General features: G+C 33.3%; 2 protein-coding genes across 8 annotated transcripts in view; one reads left to right on the forward strand and one right to left on the reverse strand.

Annotated features, from left to right (window-relative positions):
* LOC111507067 (spondin-1) overlaps positions 1 to 19929 on the forward strand; it is a 129072-nt gene that overhangs the window by 42681 nt on the left and 66462 nt on the right. For 6 of the 7 annotated variants that reach the window (XR_012468029.1, XR_012468028.1, XM_074185303.1 and 3 more), the window contains 2 exons: positions 5084 to 5272; positions 15109 to 15315. Coding sequence is in view for 5 of the 7 variants with exons in the window: in XM_074185303.1 (XP_074041404.1) it covers positions 5084 to 5272; positions 15109 to 15315 (396 nt within the window). In the remaining 2 variants the exon portion in view is untranslated. The remainder of the gene's footprint in view (positions 1 to 5083; positions 5273 to 15108; positions 15316 to 19929) is intronic. The other variant, XM_074185304.1, reaches the window with a different exon arrangement.
* LOC141486763 (uncharacterized) lies at positions 2015 to 3128 on the reverse strand. The gene is made up of 2 exons (XM_074185278.1): positions 2639 to 3128; positions 2015 to 2582 (listed from the first exon to the last, which is right to left on the reverse strand). Exons 1-2 carry the CDS (start codon positions 3086 to 3088, stop codon positions 2274 to 2276), a joined length of 759 nt encoding a protein of 252 aa, XP_074041379.1. The 5' UTR covers positions 3089 to 3128; the 3' UTR covers positions 2015 to 2273.

Raw genomic sequence — 19929 nt, forward strand, 5'->3', positions numbered from 1 at the left:
TACATATAAATACAATAATACAAAAAAGATCTACTTATATTTGTTAATAAGTAGTCTCACCTACGATAATTGGAAATACAAAAAATAAAAAATAAAAGATAAAAAATATCACATGATACCTTAATGGTCTCTTAAATGGTCTAATGAATTTCTTTTGAACAGAATAAGACTTTACATTTTCAGGTAGTCTGTTATACTCAATAAATCCCAAAATGTTTTTGTTTGATTATTTACATACAAATTATTTTTTATTCTAGTATTATACTGGTGGATTTGATTACTAAAAACTACAAATTTGTCAAAATATAAGGGTAGAAGGTTATGTAACATTTTGTAAATATGAATCATCGTTAAACATGTAAGCCTACTGTCTATAGATAACCATTCTAGAGTATTTAACATTAAAGAAATTGGGTACTCCTATCACATCTCAAAATAATCCTCATTGCGCGATTATGTAGTTTTTGTAGTGTTCTCATTTTATTCAAGTCACTTGTGTATAGAAGAGTGGGACAATACTCAAAATGTGGTTGTATAATTGTCTTATATACAGTTATCAGTGATTGCATAGTTAGGTGTTGGGATACTCTTGTGAAAAAATATAATTACTTCAAAATTTTTTTCTGTATGTAGGTGAAATGGTTATTCATTGATAGGTGATTGTCTAACATGAATCCTAGATATTTGAATTCAGTAATGTGTTCAATTTTATCATTTTCTATTTTTATTTCAATTTGATTTGAATTTAATTATCTGTATTTAAACGGTGTAGTAAGTATCATAGCTTCTGTTTTGTTTACATTTAGCTTCAATTTATTAGTTTTCAAATATATAGCAATATTATGCAATGCTTCGTTCATTTTTTTAATAGCTTCATCTATATCTTTATCACTAACCGATACTAGGGCATCATCAGCGAAATAATGTTAATATTCACATTCATTACATTTGCTGATATTATTAATGTAAATTAAGAATAGTGATGGCCCCAAAATATTTTCCTGCGGAACCCCGTGGTCTTTGCTTATTGCTGTTGATACAAATTCATTGATTTTGGTTACCTGCTTCCTTCCTGTAAGGTAATCACTGATCCAATCAAGTACTTTTTCTTTAATGCCATTTTTTTTAATTATTTAATTAATATTTCACGATTAACCATTTCAAACGCACGTTTAAGTGTACATGCCTTTACTCATTTCATCTTTCCATTCAGTAACTATAAGCTGAAGTGCGGTTTCGCATGAATGTCTGGATCTAAAACCAGATTGGTTTGTGAATAGTATGTTTCTTTTATTGAAATATTCCAACAGTTGTTGATATACTACTGATTCTAACAGTTTTTCAGCGCAAGGTAGTGTTAATTGGCCGATATTCATCACATTTTTTTGTGATATGCGTAACTGTACTTGTTTTTAGATCATCTGGAAAACTACCATTTTGTAACGAGGTGTTGACAAAATGACACCACACATGTCCAATTACTTCAAAACTACTTTTTATAATTTTGCTCGATAATGCATCTACTTGTGATCCTTTATTTGATAAATTGGATACAATTACTTTCAATTCTTGAAGAGTTAGTATTTTAAAATCACTGAAACCCTCTTCATCAACGTAGTCGATGTGACAGGTAAATCCAATATCTTCAATATCAGAAATAATTTTTGCAATACTATTTACAAAAAATGAATTGAAACAATTTACCAATTCTTGTTTTTCTCTAATGATACATTTTTGGATTATTTTTCTCAAATTGAATACCATCAGCAAAATACTTTGTGAACTGTTTTGGATTGATTAATTTCTTTATTTCTGACCGGGATATTATAAGCTTATATCGTCATAGTTACGCTATCAATAAAGAGGGTCATAACTCCCTTGGGACATTATAGATTTTATAATTCCCTCTACCTTTCACAAGTAAAAATAAATAGAAATGAAAACTGAACCATATTTCATTTATTCACGTCATTACAAATAATAAATGTACAATTTTGAAAATTACTTCCGCCACTGTATGGCTTCTTTTGTATGGCTGGAGCTTCTGTTCACTACAGTCGAGGTACCTGCCTCTTCTGATGACAAAGTAGACAACATACGCGCCGTTTTATTTCTCAATTCGATGCTATCCTCCAAATACCCCTCCGCCACCGTGGAACTTTTCCAACCTCCGTGTCTTTTTAAGTTAGTCATAGTTGCTCCTGCATTGGCTAGAGCAGTAGCAGAAGTGCGACGAAGGCAATGTCCCGTATAGGAAGATGAGTTTGGCAATCCTAAATACATTGCGATTTTGCTGGGGATTTTCCCAAACATGTTTTTTCCTGCTGAGATGTACATTTATTTTGTCGGAAGCTCAAAAAAAATTGTTCAATACCTTTAGGACGCAAAGACATATAAAGTCTCAATAAAGGCAAAGCGGAGAACTCTTTTTCATCCACAACTGTAAATTTCTTCGATACACCAGTTTTACTTTCCGGTACGTTCACTACCATAACGGAATCCCGGTCCTCTATATCCGATATCTTCATATTCAAAAGTTCCTGACTTCTGCATCCTCCAAAATAACCCATAATCAAAACAACCTATAACAAAAAAAGGAAATAAATACACACAAAAAGGAAAATAAGAAAAAAATTACCTTATGCAATAAATGAATATCATTAGGAGCGTCCTTTAGGAATCTGATAACATCTTTAGGAGATAAAACAGCAGACTTTTTCGGCTTATAACTCTTACTCTTCCGTTTCAAAAAAGCCTGCAGTTCATTGAACTTGGTGATATCTCGTTTCTCATGTATAGTCACCATCGATTTTAGCATTGACCATTTAGTCCATAAAGAATTCGGACTATACTTCTGACTGAAACGAATAAACACAATTACTACCAAATCTACCGAAAAACATAGAAAATTCCTTACCAGTTCTTGAAAATATGCCAGAAATACAGTTTCAGTGACATCTTTTGGCATAACATTTTTCCGTGTCAGCCAGTCCAGATATATCTTGTATTCTTTTTGGTATACGGCTTCACTTTTCGATGGAATTAATGATTCTCTTGCTTGTTCAGCTTTTTTCAAAATATCCTCCATTATATTTGGGGTAGAAAACACGTTTTCACCGCAAACACAGCTTGACGGTACCTGATTCAAATATACCGGGAAGGTAATGAATTGGTACATTTTTCCGTTTCAAAAATGAAAAAAATTTTATTGAAATCGGTCAGAAATAAAATTATCTATGTACCACGGCAATTAATGAGCCTTAATAACCTCAGGCAATTGCTGTCCCTCGGGCCAGAGCCTCTCGGGACGAAAACTTTGCCATCGGTAATTAAGGCCCTCCTAATTCCCTTGATACATAAATAACTATTAGAGTTTTCCACATTAAACGTGGGTTATGTTTGTTGCTGTCAATCTAATTAACATAATATTCACTTTTCTTCACCTTTATAATATTAACGACAGTATTACGTTCATTTTTATAATCATGCCAATTAAAATCATCAGCATTTCTTTTAAATAACTTGTAAGCAAAATCTCTTTCTTTACTCAACCTTCTGATTTGACCATCATACCAAGGCAGATCTTCTTCATAGAAAGTAATTGTTTTTAAAGGCGCAATTTCATTTAAGATGTTTTCACAATTTTCTTTAATGTTATCATAAATCTGATTCACATTTGTATTGTTAAGTGAAAAGTTACAATTTATTAAATTAAGATTAATGTTGAGAAAATTTCTTTCTGTCAAGTTCCTAACAGTTTTTGTTTGTTTGTTTCTGTAGTTTATTTTTTCACTATGAAAATCTTTAACATATATTAAAAGGTGGTCTGTGAGTGTAGGTTTATCCAAAACAGTTGCTGTGCTGTCCCAATTAGTTAACACATAATCAATTAAGGTCTTACTGTTATTAGTAATTCTTGTAAAGGTTGTTACTTTCTGAGATAAACCATATGTATTAAAATGTTTTTTGGTCTTTTTGACATAAAATTCGTTAGATACAAAATTCAAATTGAAATCACCGACTAACACCGTGCGAAGGTTTTTACAAAACATTTCTTCACAAATACTTTCCAGATGTTCCAAGAATGTAGCATGACTTGCACTTGGCGAGTGGTAAAGACTGCCTATTGCCCACTTTATTCCACAAAATGTAATTTTGATAAACTTACACCAATAATTGTTTCTGTGAATAAATGTTTTATAATGTACGAATTGGATTCCCTTTCGTATGTAAATAACAACACCTCCAGTATGTCTAGAGTCTGAATCACATCTAACAAGTGTATAGTTACTAATTTCCAGTTCAAAATCGTGTAGTATATATCAGTTGTTGTTCTGGATTCACTAAGCAGAATCACTGCAGGATTGCAACAACAAACATCTGCCAATAATTGAATTTTATTTGCTAATAAACTTTCAATATTTAGTTTAGTGCAGGAGCAGATTAGTTTTTTGACTTATTTTTTTCATTCTGTTTGTTGACAATTTTGGGAATCCCATGTATATATTTTATACATTTCATTACGGTATGATAATACCTGTTTCACAGTTTCGTTAGAATCTAGTTCAACTTTCAACGGACCCCTTTTTCCTCCCTCATACTTTCCGACTCTCAAAACTTTGAATTTTTTTCATCTACATGTGAGAATAGCTGCTCAACTATAGTTATATATATATATATATATATATATATATATATATATGAAATCTAGAAAGGTTAATGCAGTCAAGCTGCTGGAAAATAATTCCATGAAAATCAAAAAATAAATAGATAATACAATAGGTGGTTCCACTTATGTTTCGCTTGCGTTTACGCAGCTATTTTTATCAAGTACTTTCTTGGTTTTTTCTCATTTTGTCTTCAATCGAGGACCGCCTGCCCGGTACTGACGATGCCCAATAGGCTGAAACAGCTGTATACCGGTGGCTCTTAAATTGAAATCAATATGGGAATGATCAAAGAGTACTTATCTATTTATATATATATATATATATATATATATATATATATATATGTATATATATATATGCATTTCAAACCATGTTTAATGTTACTTGTTCAATGATACAACTGGAAATTTCAGCTTTACTGGGTAGCTCCTCCTGAAAATAGTGGATGTGTTTACATAAAAGCTACAGTGGTTGAATCACGAGATAATTGGTTCAGTGAAGACGGACAGCTTACTAAAAAATTATGTGAAGATAATACTGATGAGGACTTCAAACCGCCTATTGTCACCTCTTGTTGTTCCTGTGATGAAGCAAAGTACGAGGTATTACTTTTCATGATATCTTATTCTATAGTTCTATGCAAATCAAACCTAGCTGATACATATATTATTATTGAAGAGATTGTGTAATAGTAATTCGATCTATGCAAATCAAACCTAGCTGATACATATATTATTATTGAAGAGATTGTGTAATAGTAATTCGATCGAGATAATACAAAAACATATACCCAATTTTTGGAGAAAAAAACACTTACAACACTACAACTATACAGTAATGCGATAGTGTATTATTTATTCTTTTATAACTTTGAATATCATGTTCGATATGAAAATGAGAAGTTCCAAATGATTTGACACTTCAATTCCTGTTAGGCCGCATGGATTGAGCTGAATCAACATTTGCTGATCATGCCGACAGCAAATAGATAGTTGTGATTTAACGTGAGTAAGATCAGAATCTTTCGTCATAAACTTCGGTAGGTAACCATTTCACGTCTACGGTAGACCGACGTAAAAAACAAACAATTTTGAACGCTATGATGGTATATCTTTTCCTTTATAACTCACATCAGGGCCTTTCAAACATCAAAGTTTTCTTCTGCTTGATCATTTTGGAGCTGGTCCAGCACATATTTAAATAGAACTGGCAGATACCCGTTGAAAATCCGTGTTAAAACTAATTAATACAGTTTATTGTATGATTTTCACTATATTAGTTCCAGCACATATTTGATTAGTTTCCATGATAAGATGATGCAACCGATGCATCACTGATTCCTTATTTCTACAAGCTAAACAACCTTTATCTCAAAAATGTCACATTACTTATTTGGCTAAAGCAAACTTGGAAACCCGACAAAATAAGAGAGAGTATTTCTTCAACGTCACTATAGTCTATTTCAAAAGAGTCTATAGTATTCAAAAGCGCTACAGGGTGATCCGTCAATAAATTCTGTCACTTCCCTAGTCCGCATTGCAAAATTATGTCGTTTCATAAAGAGCAGGTAGGTATCACCCTGTTTTAAGGGATTTGTCCATTGTTATCGATGGATAAATACTGAGCCAGAGGCGCGCTAGTGGGATAATTGCCAAAAGAATATGCATTCATAAAAATTATATTAAAGGAAATAAAAATTTAATACAGCAGAACAGTGTTATTAAAAAAATATAAAATGTAACAATAAAATATATACGAACCGAAATCGGGAAATACTCACAAACACACACGAACGAACTTACGTATTGAAACACTTGTGGGGACTTTAAATCAATTCATTCACAAAAACGACAAGAACTTTACTGGATACGTTATTATAATTTGACACTTGAACAATACTAAAACTGTGAACTTCCCTTAACGTTTAACAACACTCTATTTATACCCTAATTGAATGTTCTAGAGATTACTAGGTACAATTTTCGAGAACCTTCCGAGAAAATAATTATTCAGACTACCCTTAATTCTAAACCCTAACCTAAGCAAAAGTGTCACTGTCACTGATACACTGGTCTCTGTCCAGATTGCTTATCCCGCTACAGTATATTTACAATTCAATTAAATTATTCTACATCAGTATAGTCTTCATCCGAAGAACTGTCATCATCCCCTGGTGTTATAATTATAGGGTCAACCACCTGATCGACCAAGTTGTCCAGTTCCCACATTTTATCTTCCTCTTTTAAAACATGCTGGATTGCTTTTTGCCAGTTTTCTGATGTGATTTCCATAATGGCTTGATCAAACAATACCATGACATCTTTCATTTTAAATGTGGTATTGTGCCTTGCAACATATCCTTTAACTTGTGCCCATATAAGTTCTATAGGATTTAATTCGCAATGATATGGCGGTAGGCGCAGCACAGTTACTTTATACTTTTCTGCTACATCTTCTACGGCATATTTCATGAAGCGAGATTTATGTTGTTTTACTATGGCTAGTAGTTCCTTCTTTACTGAATTCGTCTCAAACTGAATACCTTTATTTGACAGCCAGTTAATAATTTCTTGCTTTCTCCAAGCTGAAGTTGGTACCTTCTCTAAGCGCCTTGAATGGTAGCTTGCATTATCCATAACCACGACCGAATCAGCTGAAAGAAATTTTAACATTTCGCCGAAGTAGTCTTCGAAGACATCCGAATTCATGTCCTCATGATAATCTCCCGTCCGGCACGACTCAAAGCTTAACAAACCTTCTTTTAAAAATCCGTCTTCGCTTCCAATGTGAGCAATTATAAGCCTCTTCCCTTTTCCGGAAGGCACTTTAATACCCGTCGAAAGGCCTTCTATGAAAGCTTGGCGAGAACTTGTTATATTTTTATCTTGCCACATTTTTTTGACTATATAACCTTCGTTTATCCACGTCTCATCAAGATAAAAAATTTTCTTTTGCTCTCTGCGGTACTGCTTTATAGTTGTCAAATATTTTCGTCTCCAGCAAACAATTTCATCACTTTCCAGTAATAGTGCCTTTCGATTGTGCTTTTCCCAGGCAAAATTCATACTTTTTAAAGTTTTCCATAAAAGTTTTCTGGATATCAAAGGAATATCGTTATCTTGGCTTATCTCGATAAATATTTTTTCAAGAGTGGGTATTTCCTTTTTAAAATAAAACGAATGAACTTTTCTTCGAATGTCACATTTGGTGTCTTCATCTAAGATTTTTATTGGTCTTCCTGATTTTCTCTTGCACGGACTTACCTGGCCTGATATCTTTCTTTCTCGCAATAATTTAAAAATCGTGGACTGTCCAATTCCAGTCATTCGGGCACATCGCTCAACACTTTCTTGCACAGACAAACTAGGGTGATCGTGTTTTATGCAATCATATACATTTAAAATTATAACTTTTTCGCAAACAGATAGCGGAGAATTTTTTACACTTCTTTTCTTTGGAGTAAATGTCCCCATTTTATAACTTTTTCACTATTTCTATATCACAATATCACTGTACGTTTAATTGGTGTAGTAACAATTACTATTATAACTCGAATGTTTAAGACACCATTACAATATATTTAAACCCTTTTTCTTAATTACCTGGGTTTAATAGGTATTGCATGATTGGTGGGCAGGGTCAAAAAGGGATTATTATAATGACATGGCACCTCGGAACTATGTGTTAACCCTTTTTTGAGAAATCATGCTCAAGTATATGAACCCAAATTGCATATTAAATAAGTTTACAAGAACCACTAAAATTAATCTTAATCTTTTTTTAAGAAATTTTACTTACCTAAATACATGTAGGTACTTAGTTTTAGACCAAATTACTTCCCAAAAATGGCCTTTTATTATTATCTATGTCTGTAATTTTTAATTTACTTTAATTATTAAGTTTAATAATCCTAAGATTTGCCTACGCCCATGGACGACAACGAAATTCAGGCAAATTTTATGACACTTCATGATTTATTACTCTACACTCTTTTGAAATAGACTATAACCTTGATTAACTGCTATTTTGAGATTACGAAATAAATAGAATTCACGGACAAAATATTCAAAAATATAATTCGCAGGTACACGCTTCTGGCTCATTGAGCGTCATCAGTACTGTGCTGCAAAGTGTTAGGAGAGAACAATTGGTAACAGAAAACAGCCCAAATGTACAGAGTATCAATGAAGGATAGTCGCACTTTGTAGTTTCATTTGTTTCTGAACCCCGGATCGAAGTCATGATGCAACGTTTCCACAGATGCAGCTTCGGCTATCTGTGGATCAAATCTGATATCCAATGAATTAATTACCCTCTTCAAATCGTATTTTTACAACCGTAAGCAGTGCGTCCAACTCAATGGCCTCAAATTTATCGAATATATCGAATATATATAACATATATATAATATGTTATATATATCGAATATATATATAACATCTGGTGTACCACAAGGATCAAATCTAGGACCCCTACTGTTCAATACGTTCATTAATGATATCCGAGCTGAGATCGATGTCAATTTCCTTTTATACGCAGATGACTTGAACCTCTATCACAATATAACATGTTCTAATGATTGCGAACGTCTCGCCCTGAATTTAAATCGCGTTGCTACGTGGTGTCGGAAAAATACTCTATCTCTCAACATATCCATATTTAATGTAATACCTTACTCACTGAAAACGAACTTGAATTTACACAACTACGTCATAAAAAATCAAGTTCTGGAGCGTCCTGACACACTCACTGATCTAGGTGTTACTTTTGATTCATCCCTCTCATTCAACAAACCTATTGACACTACTTTAACGGCAGCTTATCGCATGTATGGATTCTTAGTTAGAAATACAAAAGATTTCGAAAAAGCTTTAACATAGAAATTACTTTACTTCACTTTTGTTCGATCTAGGCTGGAATATGCATCTGTCGTGTGGAGTCTCTACTATCAGGTTCATATAAATCAACTAAAAGCTCTACAGAAGCGCTTCCTAAAATATATATCTTTTTAACTTCTTATGAATTGCTTGTAACTCATAATTTTTAGGAATAGTGTCACATTTTATCTCAACACTCCGCGTACAAAATAATGAAAAAAACTCCAATTTATACAATGTGCGATACCTCTAATTCTGTTAGTCATGTCCTAGATATATTCAACTGCCAGATTATACAAATCAAACGACATTTCGTAGCTAATTGGCTAACTGACAGTCCTGTTTTTAATTTTTTTTTATATAGATTCACAAATTATATTATGTAAGTACATATTTGTAAATGCCACTGTCACTCCCTATTCTGTAATTGGGTTCATCCTGTAGAATAGTGTATGAAATAAATAAATAAATAAATATATCGAAGCAGATAGTATTTTAACAAAACGCACTCAAAAATTCAAACTATTGACATATATTTCCGTTTCATTGGTATCCTAACCTGGCATCATTTAGGTGAATACATTTTATATAGTAACCTAGGTGTATTGAAGCATAAAAAACGAGTATTAGAAAAATTAAAATTTATATTCATTTATTTTTGATTGGATGGGGCGCCACTTGATGTAACTTTGCTGAAACAAAAAATAGCACTGCATAGAATGGACCAGAAAGTTATTCATTAGTAACTTCAGACTGAAATAAAAATACGATAGATATGAAAGGAGTCCAAGTTTTTTTATAAAATTTATGTGATGCCGATAATGTAACAAATTAAATAAGTCGTCGCCGCTGCAGCTGCAGTAGGATCTTACAAAATAATCACTGTCCAGTTCATATGACTTCCATCATGGCTATATAAGAATAATATTCGAAACATTTGTTGCATATACAACTTATTCGAAGAAAAATTCCTCACCATATAAGTCTCTTTTTATATATATTATCAGCAAGTGTGGTTTTTCATGTATGTGAATGTAGTATGAAGGATTGGATATCAAAGAAGTTCTGCTTTCTGGTGATGTTATAAATATCCTGAATTCGTGAAGTGATATGTTGAGTTGGAGTAATTTAATTATTGATCCAAAAGTGTTCGGCAGCAAAAATAGAACATTCCGAGACCATGAGGATTCCAAACCAGATAAAAATGCTTGTGATGGTTAGATAACCTACGCTCCTTGGAAATACCAAACGGCTTCATTTGTTCGTGGCTTAATGAAAACCGGTAGATCAACAAAAAATTATTCCAGTTTTGATATTGATACAGAAATTGATTGATTAAAATAATTCACCTCCTATAAGAAAATGCTTCCACTAGAAATGACGAGAAACAGAAGAACTGGTTACTGAAGTAAAACACTTAACTTTCGTTTCTCAACCATTACAGAAATCCCTCTGAGGTTGACGTGTTCTTGATAAGAAGAGCTATCAACCAAATATCGTACTTTGTCAGTCAAATAATACTCAAATAGCTTACTTTTACTTTACATAAAGTATTCATTGAGCATTTCTTCCTAATGTTTTACCGAATCGCAGATTTCGATCATTGTCACATACGAGCATTTCATCTGACATCGTCAATATATTTATTTATTTCAACGGACAAGCCAATTTTTACAAATATCTTTTTATAAATTGTACATGTGCTTACAAACTAAAGATACATCAGATGTTTTTAATCGATTTTTTGAAAGATAATAATGATGAATTAAACAATTCCAGGTTAAGATGGTAATGATTTGCTGATTTCAATATCCTACATATTGTTTCATTCTGACCATAATTGGTTCTACAAAAAGAAATTTTAAAAATATCACTATTTCTGGTTCTTCTATCATTCACAGAGAGAGTAGTACAAAGCTCAACTATTTCTGGAGAATCAATATAGCCGTTTAATACTTTGTGGACAAACACAAGATCTGTTTCAAGTCTCCTATGAGTTAAAGTGTTCAGGTTCAATATGTTCAATATCTGTGAGTAGTTATACTCACAGATATATACAAGAAATGTAAAAATTAAAAATTTGGGCTCTGTATTGATGAAAATATTTGAGTTCTATGTCGACTACGTATGTAAAAGTCTAGCAGCAGGATGTCATGCAGTGATAGTTGTTGCAAGAGAGTTCAGACACTACTATTACAAGATCAGTTTATTTTGCACAAATTGAGTCGTCCTATTTACGTTATGGAATTTGTTTCTGGGGAAATTGTGCACAATTTCGTTTCAATATGGAATTCTGTCTACAAAAAAGATACATCAGATATGTATGCAAGGGATTCATGCCGCCCATTATTTGTGAAGCAAAAAATTCTGACCTTAGTATGTCTTTTCATCTTGGAAACAGTGTGTCTTATCTACAAAAAATATAAAAATCAATTTAATACCACCTCAACTTATAGTACACGTCAGTCTCTCTTCATTTCCCTTCCAACACCTACTCTAGCCCTTACACAAAATTCATCTATTTTCAATAGCAAGAAGTTATTTAATCATCTTCCCATTGATTTAAGGCGAATATATAATGAAAAGAAATTCAGAAAGAAAGTAAAAGATTTCCTTTTATTATAGTGTATACGAATTCTACCATGGCTATATCGAGTAATTGGCATGTAGCTTTGTGTAAACAAGTTATCGAAATCAACACGAAATGGCTACAAATGTTCATTACGTAGCATTATATATTTACATTTACTCTATATTCATATATTCATGTACTTATATTTGTATCTGTTCAGCTAGGGTTAATATTGTTCTGTCCATATACTCTGCTTTTGTCTCCAAGCATTATTTTATAGTTTATATTTGTTAATTTGATGTCTCATATACACATTTTACTTTACTAGACTTTGCCAATATGATATTCAGATCTTGTGTAACAAAGCATATTTTGATTTGATTTGATTTGAAAGGAAACCTGAAATCATGAACAATCATTCCATGATTTTCATGAATGAATGATACATTTCATAACACTGGTTTTGTTTCAGCAATTCGAAAAAAAAAATTCAATTTTAAATTCATCAATTTTGATGATGACCGATAAATAGTACGAATTCAAAAAATGATTTGTAAAATTGTTGTGAATGAACTTTTGAATTGAGTGAAATAAATATGTTGCATGCTGAAGTGTGAATGGTTGATGAAAGCTATAATTTTCACGTTACATGACTTTCCGTCAATAGTTTCAATTTTAAAGCGTATTGAAGTCGACACACTTTTCACACTAATTCGTCGCATGATACAAATATACAAATAAATCGCAACTTTTACAACAATATTTCATTTTCCTGTCTCCACTTCTTGGACACATTTGACATCGTCCTTTCCCTCCATTATATATTTGTGTTTGAGGTTCTACGCATTCCCCAAGAATATGATATATTTCATTTCGTTATAGCTTCCTGAATTCAATTGTAGATTTGACTGAAGGGAAATCTAATTCTTTAAAAAAAGACTCTTTCCGAAATATACTTCTTGGTGTTATATTGATATATAATCTAGATTGAGTTTTAATCTTCCCCTTTGAAGTTGATCACTTGGTGATCGAAACACGTGTCAAGGTGTTGAAAATAACGATTTGATGTTGGCAAAAAACTCCAGTAATATTCATTACCACACCAAAAGTTCCAAACAGTGCATCATAAGTATATAATCTAGCTATTGATCTCTGCTGTATCTAGGAGATAATTGGAAATTCTTAAATTCCATCTCCTGCAGTTCCTAGCAACAGAATGTAAACTAGACAATTAGTCGACAATGTCCAAACCGCCTTCGATCATGTAATAAAAACTTATAATTTCTGAAAGCTTTTTCCCTTTGATGCAGACAGAAGTGACTCTGTGATTTCCACGTAAATCATTTACTACTTCTGAACTGGTGTACCAGTTAGAGAATGTCACATTTCGGTTCGTTCAGGATATTGGCGCCACCATCCTGGTCTTCAGTATCATCTGCGCTATTGATATTTTTATATGGACCATCTGGTTGTTGCTCTCTGGGTATGTCTCGATATTTATACTATAGAATGTTCGTGAATCAATAAGCTTTTCAATATTTACAATATATTCGGCTGGCTTGTGAGGAATGTATGTGCAAAAAAAACATAGCCCACGAAAAAAATTCAGGTCATCATCTAACGGCATGTTTTGCCCAGACGAGTACACTTCTTGACAATTTGAGAAAAAATTCCTCAAAAACAGACTTTAAGGGAGCAAGTGTATCTATTTGCAATCTCAACGGTCTGTTTTCACAATTATAAAATCTCAGAAATAGTAATAGGACAGACAACTTATGGAAAGACTTTACAACTCGAACTTGATCTTTTTAATTCACGTATCGCGTAAATGACGGGGTTGAAATAATTCCGTAAATATATTCTAAGGTCTTGTTCTTATTCGATTTGTACTACAGTGTATCATTTCGTCACTTTATCTCCACCTAAATTTTTTTTCAAAGACAGTACACAAGCACTACAGAAACATTATCAAGGCGTTATAAGCAAAATTAGCGATTCACGTTGTATCTGAATCGCTGAAGATTAAACTCATTTGGAGAAACGTACTCAGGAAGTTTATTCTACATGAATGCAGTTTTCCGAATGAGAGACTTCTTAAACAGTGAAACATGAGGTGTACTCAGTTGAACCTCAAAACGGTGAGCAGCCACAGTCTGTCGCAAATTTCTGATATGTACCGCTCTTGGTAGAGAATCAAATGTGCCATGTCACTTGAACACCCCCTGTGGAAGTATCTATAATAATTCTTGTGTGAAGTGTTGCTCATCATCCTTCTTCAGAAACATTTATTTGAGAATTTAACTCAACATGATCCCAGTCAGTATCTGTAGTCTCTAACTCGCCTAAATTATCTTCTTCGGCGGTTTCAACATCATCTCATATTTACAAAAGTCGCTGCTGCTATCTTTCGTAGCCATGATTGAAAAATATGTAGTTATTTATGATGAATAAAAATGCATTATATTCATTGAATACACTTACATTCACCAATTATAAACAAGGAAAATTACACTTACATTTACAAATTATAAACAAGTTACTTCATACCCCAGGTGGTGTCTTACAGATCACACAGCGGTTCAAGGACATTCAACCTTTCTAAACATTACAGTACGACTAAAAGGTTGAGCAGAACTTTATATCGGTGTTATTGGGGAAGCTATAGACAACCAAATATACGTGGAAGCAATTTTAGCACTCATTCCGTCAGTTTCATTTTGCGTGAGGTTTGTTGGACCCCACCAGGATGATGCCGAGGTTATTTTGAGGGGTGGTAATGGGCGAGAAAGAATCCACTTTTTTTGAACTTCTCCTCTCCATGTGAACTATTTTTTAATTCAAAGGTTGTCTGGAAAGCACATCACTTGATGGTTTAATATTCAATAACTAATAGTCTTATTTCATATAATCTTCCTCTCGAATAATTTATTCATATGGTTGAATTCATTATTCGATTATTAGCAATTTCAAATATTACTAATTCCAACAGGTAGCTTTCGAGGGCAGGTGGACTCGAAACACTCATCCAAGAGGATATCCATCTGATGTATGGGCTACCAAATTCAGTGATATTATCGGCACGTCTCATCAAGTTGACCATTCATTTTGGAGTGAAGCGACTATTGCAAGTGATGGACTTAAAATTTTTGCAGAAACTGGAGTAACCGATAGATTGGAAAGTGAATTGAAGGAGATGGTAAGAACGAAATAAACAGTCAGTTATCAGTGAGTTTTTTTTTACAAGTATTGTTTGATCACAATTGACTTTCTTCATCTAGTGATAAGAGTAAGAAAATCCATTTTTTAAGACTAATCATAACATTTTTCATTCTTGAATTGAAAAATCAACTACTACTGCGGCAGAAATCTTCAGTTCCTTTCGACCAAGGCCTATCGAATCCTGTTGGTACACCACTTGTGCCTGATTGAAAAAATCTTATTCTGTGGTTGAAACTTATAGGATCCCTTATGTTTCTTAGTTTTACTTGAGTACCTGATATTACTGATTGTATTTTTATCGACCTTTTTTGGGTATTTGTTACCTTCCACAATCTGAAAAATATAAAAATTATATTATATTTATTATATTTTTCAGATTGTGGAAGGTAACAAATACCCAAAAAAGGTCGATGAAAAACTGTTTTTTCCTCCACAAAAATGACTGGTTGAATACTGATTGTACTTTTCAAAGTCAATTGAATTCTGGTTTTGATCAAACTCATTGGATGGCAACAAAACTTGTACTTCGCTACTTAAAGGGGACCGTACATCAACGCCTAATTTGAAAAATTAAGTGGCCTTTGAAATGTTTTGTTTATGCTGACTGGATAAATGATCTGAAATTATAGAGAACTATATTCTGGACAGTAGAAAGCAACAAATTGTCTGTTTGAAGGTGATTGACAATATTTCATGATGAATTTCACTAGTTTGGACTTCCATTGTCTACTATATATATAATGATTTCAAATTCCTGAAACAACGTAAAAAAAGAAGAATTATAAATGAATAGCTGAAAATAACAATTATATTAACCAAAATAAACCTGAAGTGAAATAATAGTGAAACAAAATACAAGTAAAAATAGAACAATTGAATAAATAAAAATAAAGAAATGAAAAAAGAAAATAAAATCAATCACTGAAAGAGGAATCATCAAGACTCTATTAGACCGTGCTTTTGGGCTCTGTAATACGAAGGAAGGTCTCGAAAAGGAACTAGACATCATCAAAAATGATCTTCAACGGAATGGCTACTCTAAAGCGATGGAGAAAAGACTTTGGCTACAAGACAGCGGGAGCTTCGCAAGGAAGAGAAGCCATCACAACCAGTGCTTGCACTTCCCTACATCAGATGATTATCGGAGAGGATAAGAAGAATTGGTTCCAAGTACAACATCAGAACCTGCTTCAGATCCGGTAACACTATCCGTAGCAGCCTCACGAAAACCAGGCCACCAAACGCGGACTGCGATTCCAAGAATTGCATTTACCGGATACCCTGTGAGTGCGGAAAAACCTATATTGGTGAAACTAAGAGGCCATTGAATATTCGCATTGCCGAGCACAAGAAACACACACAGTGAGGGGAAACCAGCAAATCAGGAATAGCAGACCATGTTTGGACCCATCAACACAACATCGAGTGGTCCCAAGCTGAGATCTTGCACAGCGAGGAACACAGGAGAAAATTCAAGGAAGCCGCATACATGTTGTCCAACAACGTATTCAGCCAATCCTGCGTAGAAATACGCAACATATGGAAACCCATCATCAAGTGAAAAATAGCCAACTCCCGCCAAAACGGTCATCTCCCACGGAACCAATGAAGCGGAAAATGGAAAGCGGGGATAAGTAAAAGTACTCGAACGACCTATAAATAGTCACCTTTCGAAAGAATCAGTCCAGTCATCACCCGAAGACGATTGTAGATACTAACAATCGAAACGTCGTGAACTAACGTGACTTGGAATCTCTCCACTTTTTATTTTTATTTCCTTTTTTCATTTCTTTATTTTTATTTATTCAATTGTTCTATTTTTACTTGTATTTTATTTCACTATTATTTCATTTCAAGTTCATTTTGGTTAATATAATTGTTATTTTCAGCTATTCATTTTTAATTCTTCATTTTTCAGTTCGGGGATTTCAAATCATTTTATATAGTAGACAATGGAAGTCCGAACTAGTGAAATTCAACAAATTGTCGCTCGCTCCTCAACTGGGGCCAAATATATTTCATTGAATGATGCCTTTAGTGAAGCATTATATTTATATCATTTCATGATATGATTGGTGGAATAGGTTGATGTGAAAATTTGATACTAACCAAAGGCATATTTTTTTCTGTGACAATAACAGTGCAATTTCATTAGCAAAAAAGTATCTTTTGAGTACACGCACAAAATATATACATACATATACGATACCATTTCTTTCGACAACAAATCATTGATGGTGTTATTGAAATATTGGCCGATTTTTGACAAAGAGTGTTTCTAGAGAAAAACATGAATATTGTTGTGAAGGTCTATTTGAAGAAAATGTATAGTTATTATTTGTATATGTATTTGTATATGTAGTCATTTTTTGTACTCGAAATTGTGCTGAGCTTAGTTTTTTGTGTCAGAAATGAAAAAAAAGAAGAGTGTTGAAAACCTATGTTGTCTCATAAGCGACATCAGCGTTTTCATTGCTGTCTTGTAACTAGACTAGATGTGTTCTGTAATGGATATAAGACCCTCCAACACAGAATGCACCGAATAATAACTCAGTGATAGTTAAACATGATTGAGACTTACCAATTTCTCGTTTCGGCTATTTAGATCCAAACTCCTTTCGGAAAAAATAAGGTTACAAATAAGGATGGGATCAAGGAGGTTTAGGAGAAGCAGTGCTAATAAAGAAACGTCTTGGAACTCAAATAACAATTCACTGTTTACCCGATACGATAACATCACCGACGAGTACCTTCTCTATGTTTTTTCTCTTTCGATTCCGTTCCGAACTGTAATTTTTATTGTACTACTTTCAACTATTTTCAAACTCCCAGCGGTGTTGCCGAAACTGAAATTAATATTTACAAAAAAATTAAGTGTCTAAACAACATGTATTTATAACTAGCGTTATTGCAGTTACCTGCTACAAGAACATTTTCAAACGATTACAATAGACTGAAATAATCAACAATACACCCTTATATTCATGGTAAAAGACGGTACTTAATGACATTTTTACCTATATTTTGTTTACCTTTGACAATGTGTTTACGACAATCTGAAACCCGGTGAGTGAACCAGGTCAATTAGGTCATTTAGTAGGTTACATTCACTTTGTTCATATTTATACATTTCCAAATACCTAATTGAGTTTACAACCCTTGCTTGCATAGTTCAAAAGTTTCCTATTGTTCAGATTCGGAAACTTGTGGTTGCATTCTAAAGAATGGTTTGAAAACGCAGAATCATTTTCACCTGGTCTGAATGACCTTTCATGTTCAGCAAACCGTTTTGAGAAATTTCGGCCACATTGTCCCACATGAACACTTCGGACACTAGAGCTTGTAAACTCCAGATTTCTCCATCTTTTCCACTCTATCTTTGACATTGAGAAGATTGAGTGGATTGATGAGATCTATAAATGTTAATCTACTGTCAAATTGAAAACTCTGATCGAGTATTCTCTCGAGATTTTTGCACCACTGATTAGGTAAAGAACCTCTCATAAATATTTCGAGTGTAAAAGTGACTTTTTTTTATATCCATACTCAAGTTATATTTATTCTCTCTAATGTGTAAATGAGATATAGATATACTCGCACCTAGCTCCTATCATTATCAAATAATAGATAGACATATCTTTATGTCATCTAGAGAAAGTAAAATTTAGAGCTCTAATGTGAGGTTTTTTTATGAATATCAGGAAAAGTGACGACTCCTCGTTGGATTCTTATGGTACTCGAAAATGTGCAATATTGAGGAACATACATCATGGAGAACAGTGTTAGTTCTTCAATTCAAATAGGGATATAATATTCCATTGGAAAAACAATTCAGTCAGATATTGGCTCTTTTTCGTAACAGAATGCTTCGATACTATCTGATAGTTGATGTTTCTTTATTAGAAGATTTATCAAGATAGATCACAAGAAAATTTCTAGTTGGCTTGTCCCTAGAGCCTTCGTGTATCTTGGATAATCCACAGACCGCTTATCAAATGGAATTATTCTGGAACATTCGTGAAAATCCGCATCCATACAACACATATCGCAACCCATCGTAATACGGAGTCTTCTATAGTGAGCTTCGATTATCTGGAACCCGATGGTAATCCTGATTGATGTTCTAAGAACTCTCAGGGATTTTACATAATTTGTTGTGTTTCACCCTGCTCCAGTGAAAAACCTACTGAGGTCCCACGATCATCTGGTCAGAGTTTCCAAATCATAACTGGAGATTCTGGATTGGTTCGTCAAAAAGCAGACCGTTTTAATATACCTGTCGAAATTCAAAAGTAACGGGTCTATAATGTGTTGAAATAGAAGTATTTGATATTTACCACTATATTATGGACAGGAATACTCTCTACAGTTAACTGATTATCCAAACAGATAACAGAAGCAATGAGGTTCATAAATCAAAAGTTGCTGGCTGTAAGAAAAACCTGCTCATTGATGGGTACAGTATCAACAACGATCCTATGGTCTAATGAATTACCGTGAGGTTATCGTATGAGCTCATCTTGCATTTGCTTAAATGCCTTCCGGTACTCGAAATGATAGTAGAATAACTGATAAAGATCTAGATGACTCT

Source organism: Leptinotarsa decemlineata, unplaced genomic scaffold (assembly GCF_025532065.1).
Source record: "Leptinotarsa decemlineata unplaced genomic scaffold, Ldec_3_MD MMD2_tig00026369_RagTag_RagTag, whole genome shotgun sequence".
Lineage (NCBI taxonomy): Eukaryota > Metazoa > Arthropoda > Insecta > Coleoptera > Chrysomelidae > Leptinotarsa > Leptinotarsa decemlineata.

Bases quoted from the DNA above. Each gene is read 5' to 3' on its own strand.
- LOC141486763 (XM_074185278.1), bottom strand. From the start codon at position 3,088: ATGGAGGATATTTTGAAAAAAGCTGAACAAGCAAGAGAATCATTAATT. The intron at 2,583-2,638 runs GTAATTTTTTTC...TTTTTGTTATAG, and splicing joins ATATTCATTTATTGCATAAG to GTTGTTTTGATTATGGGTTA.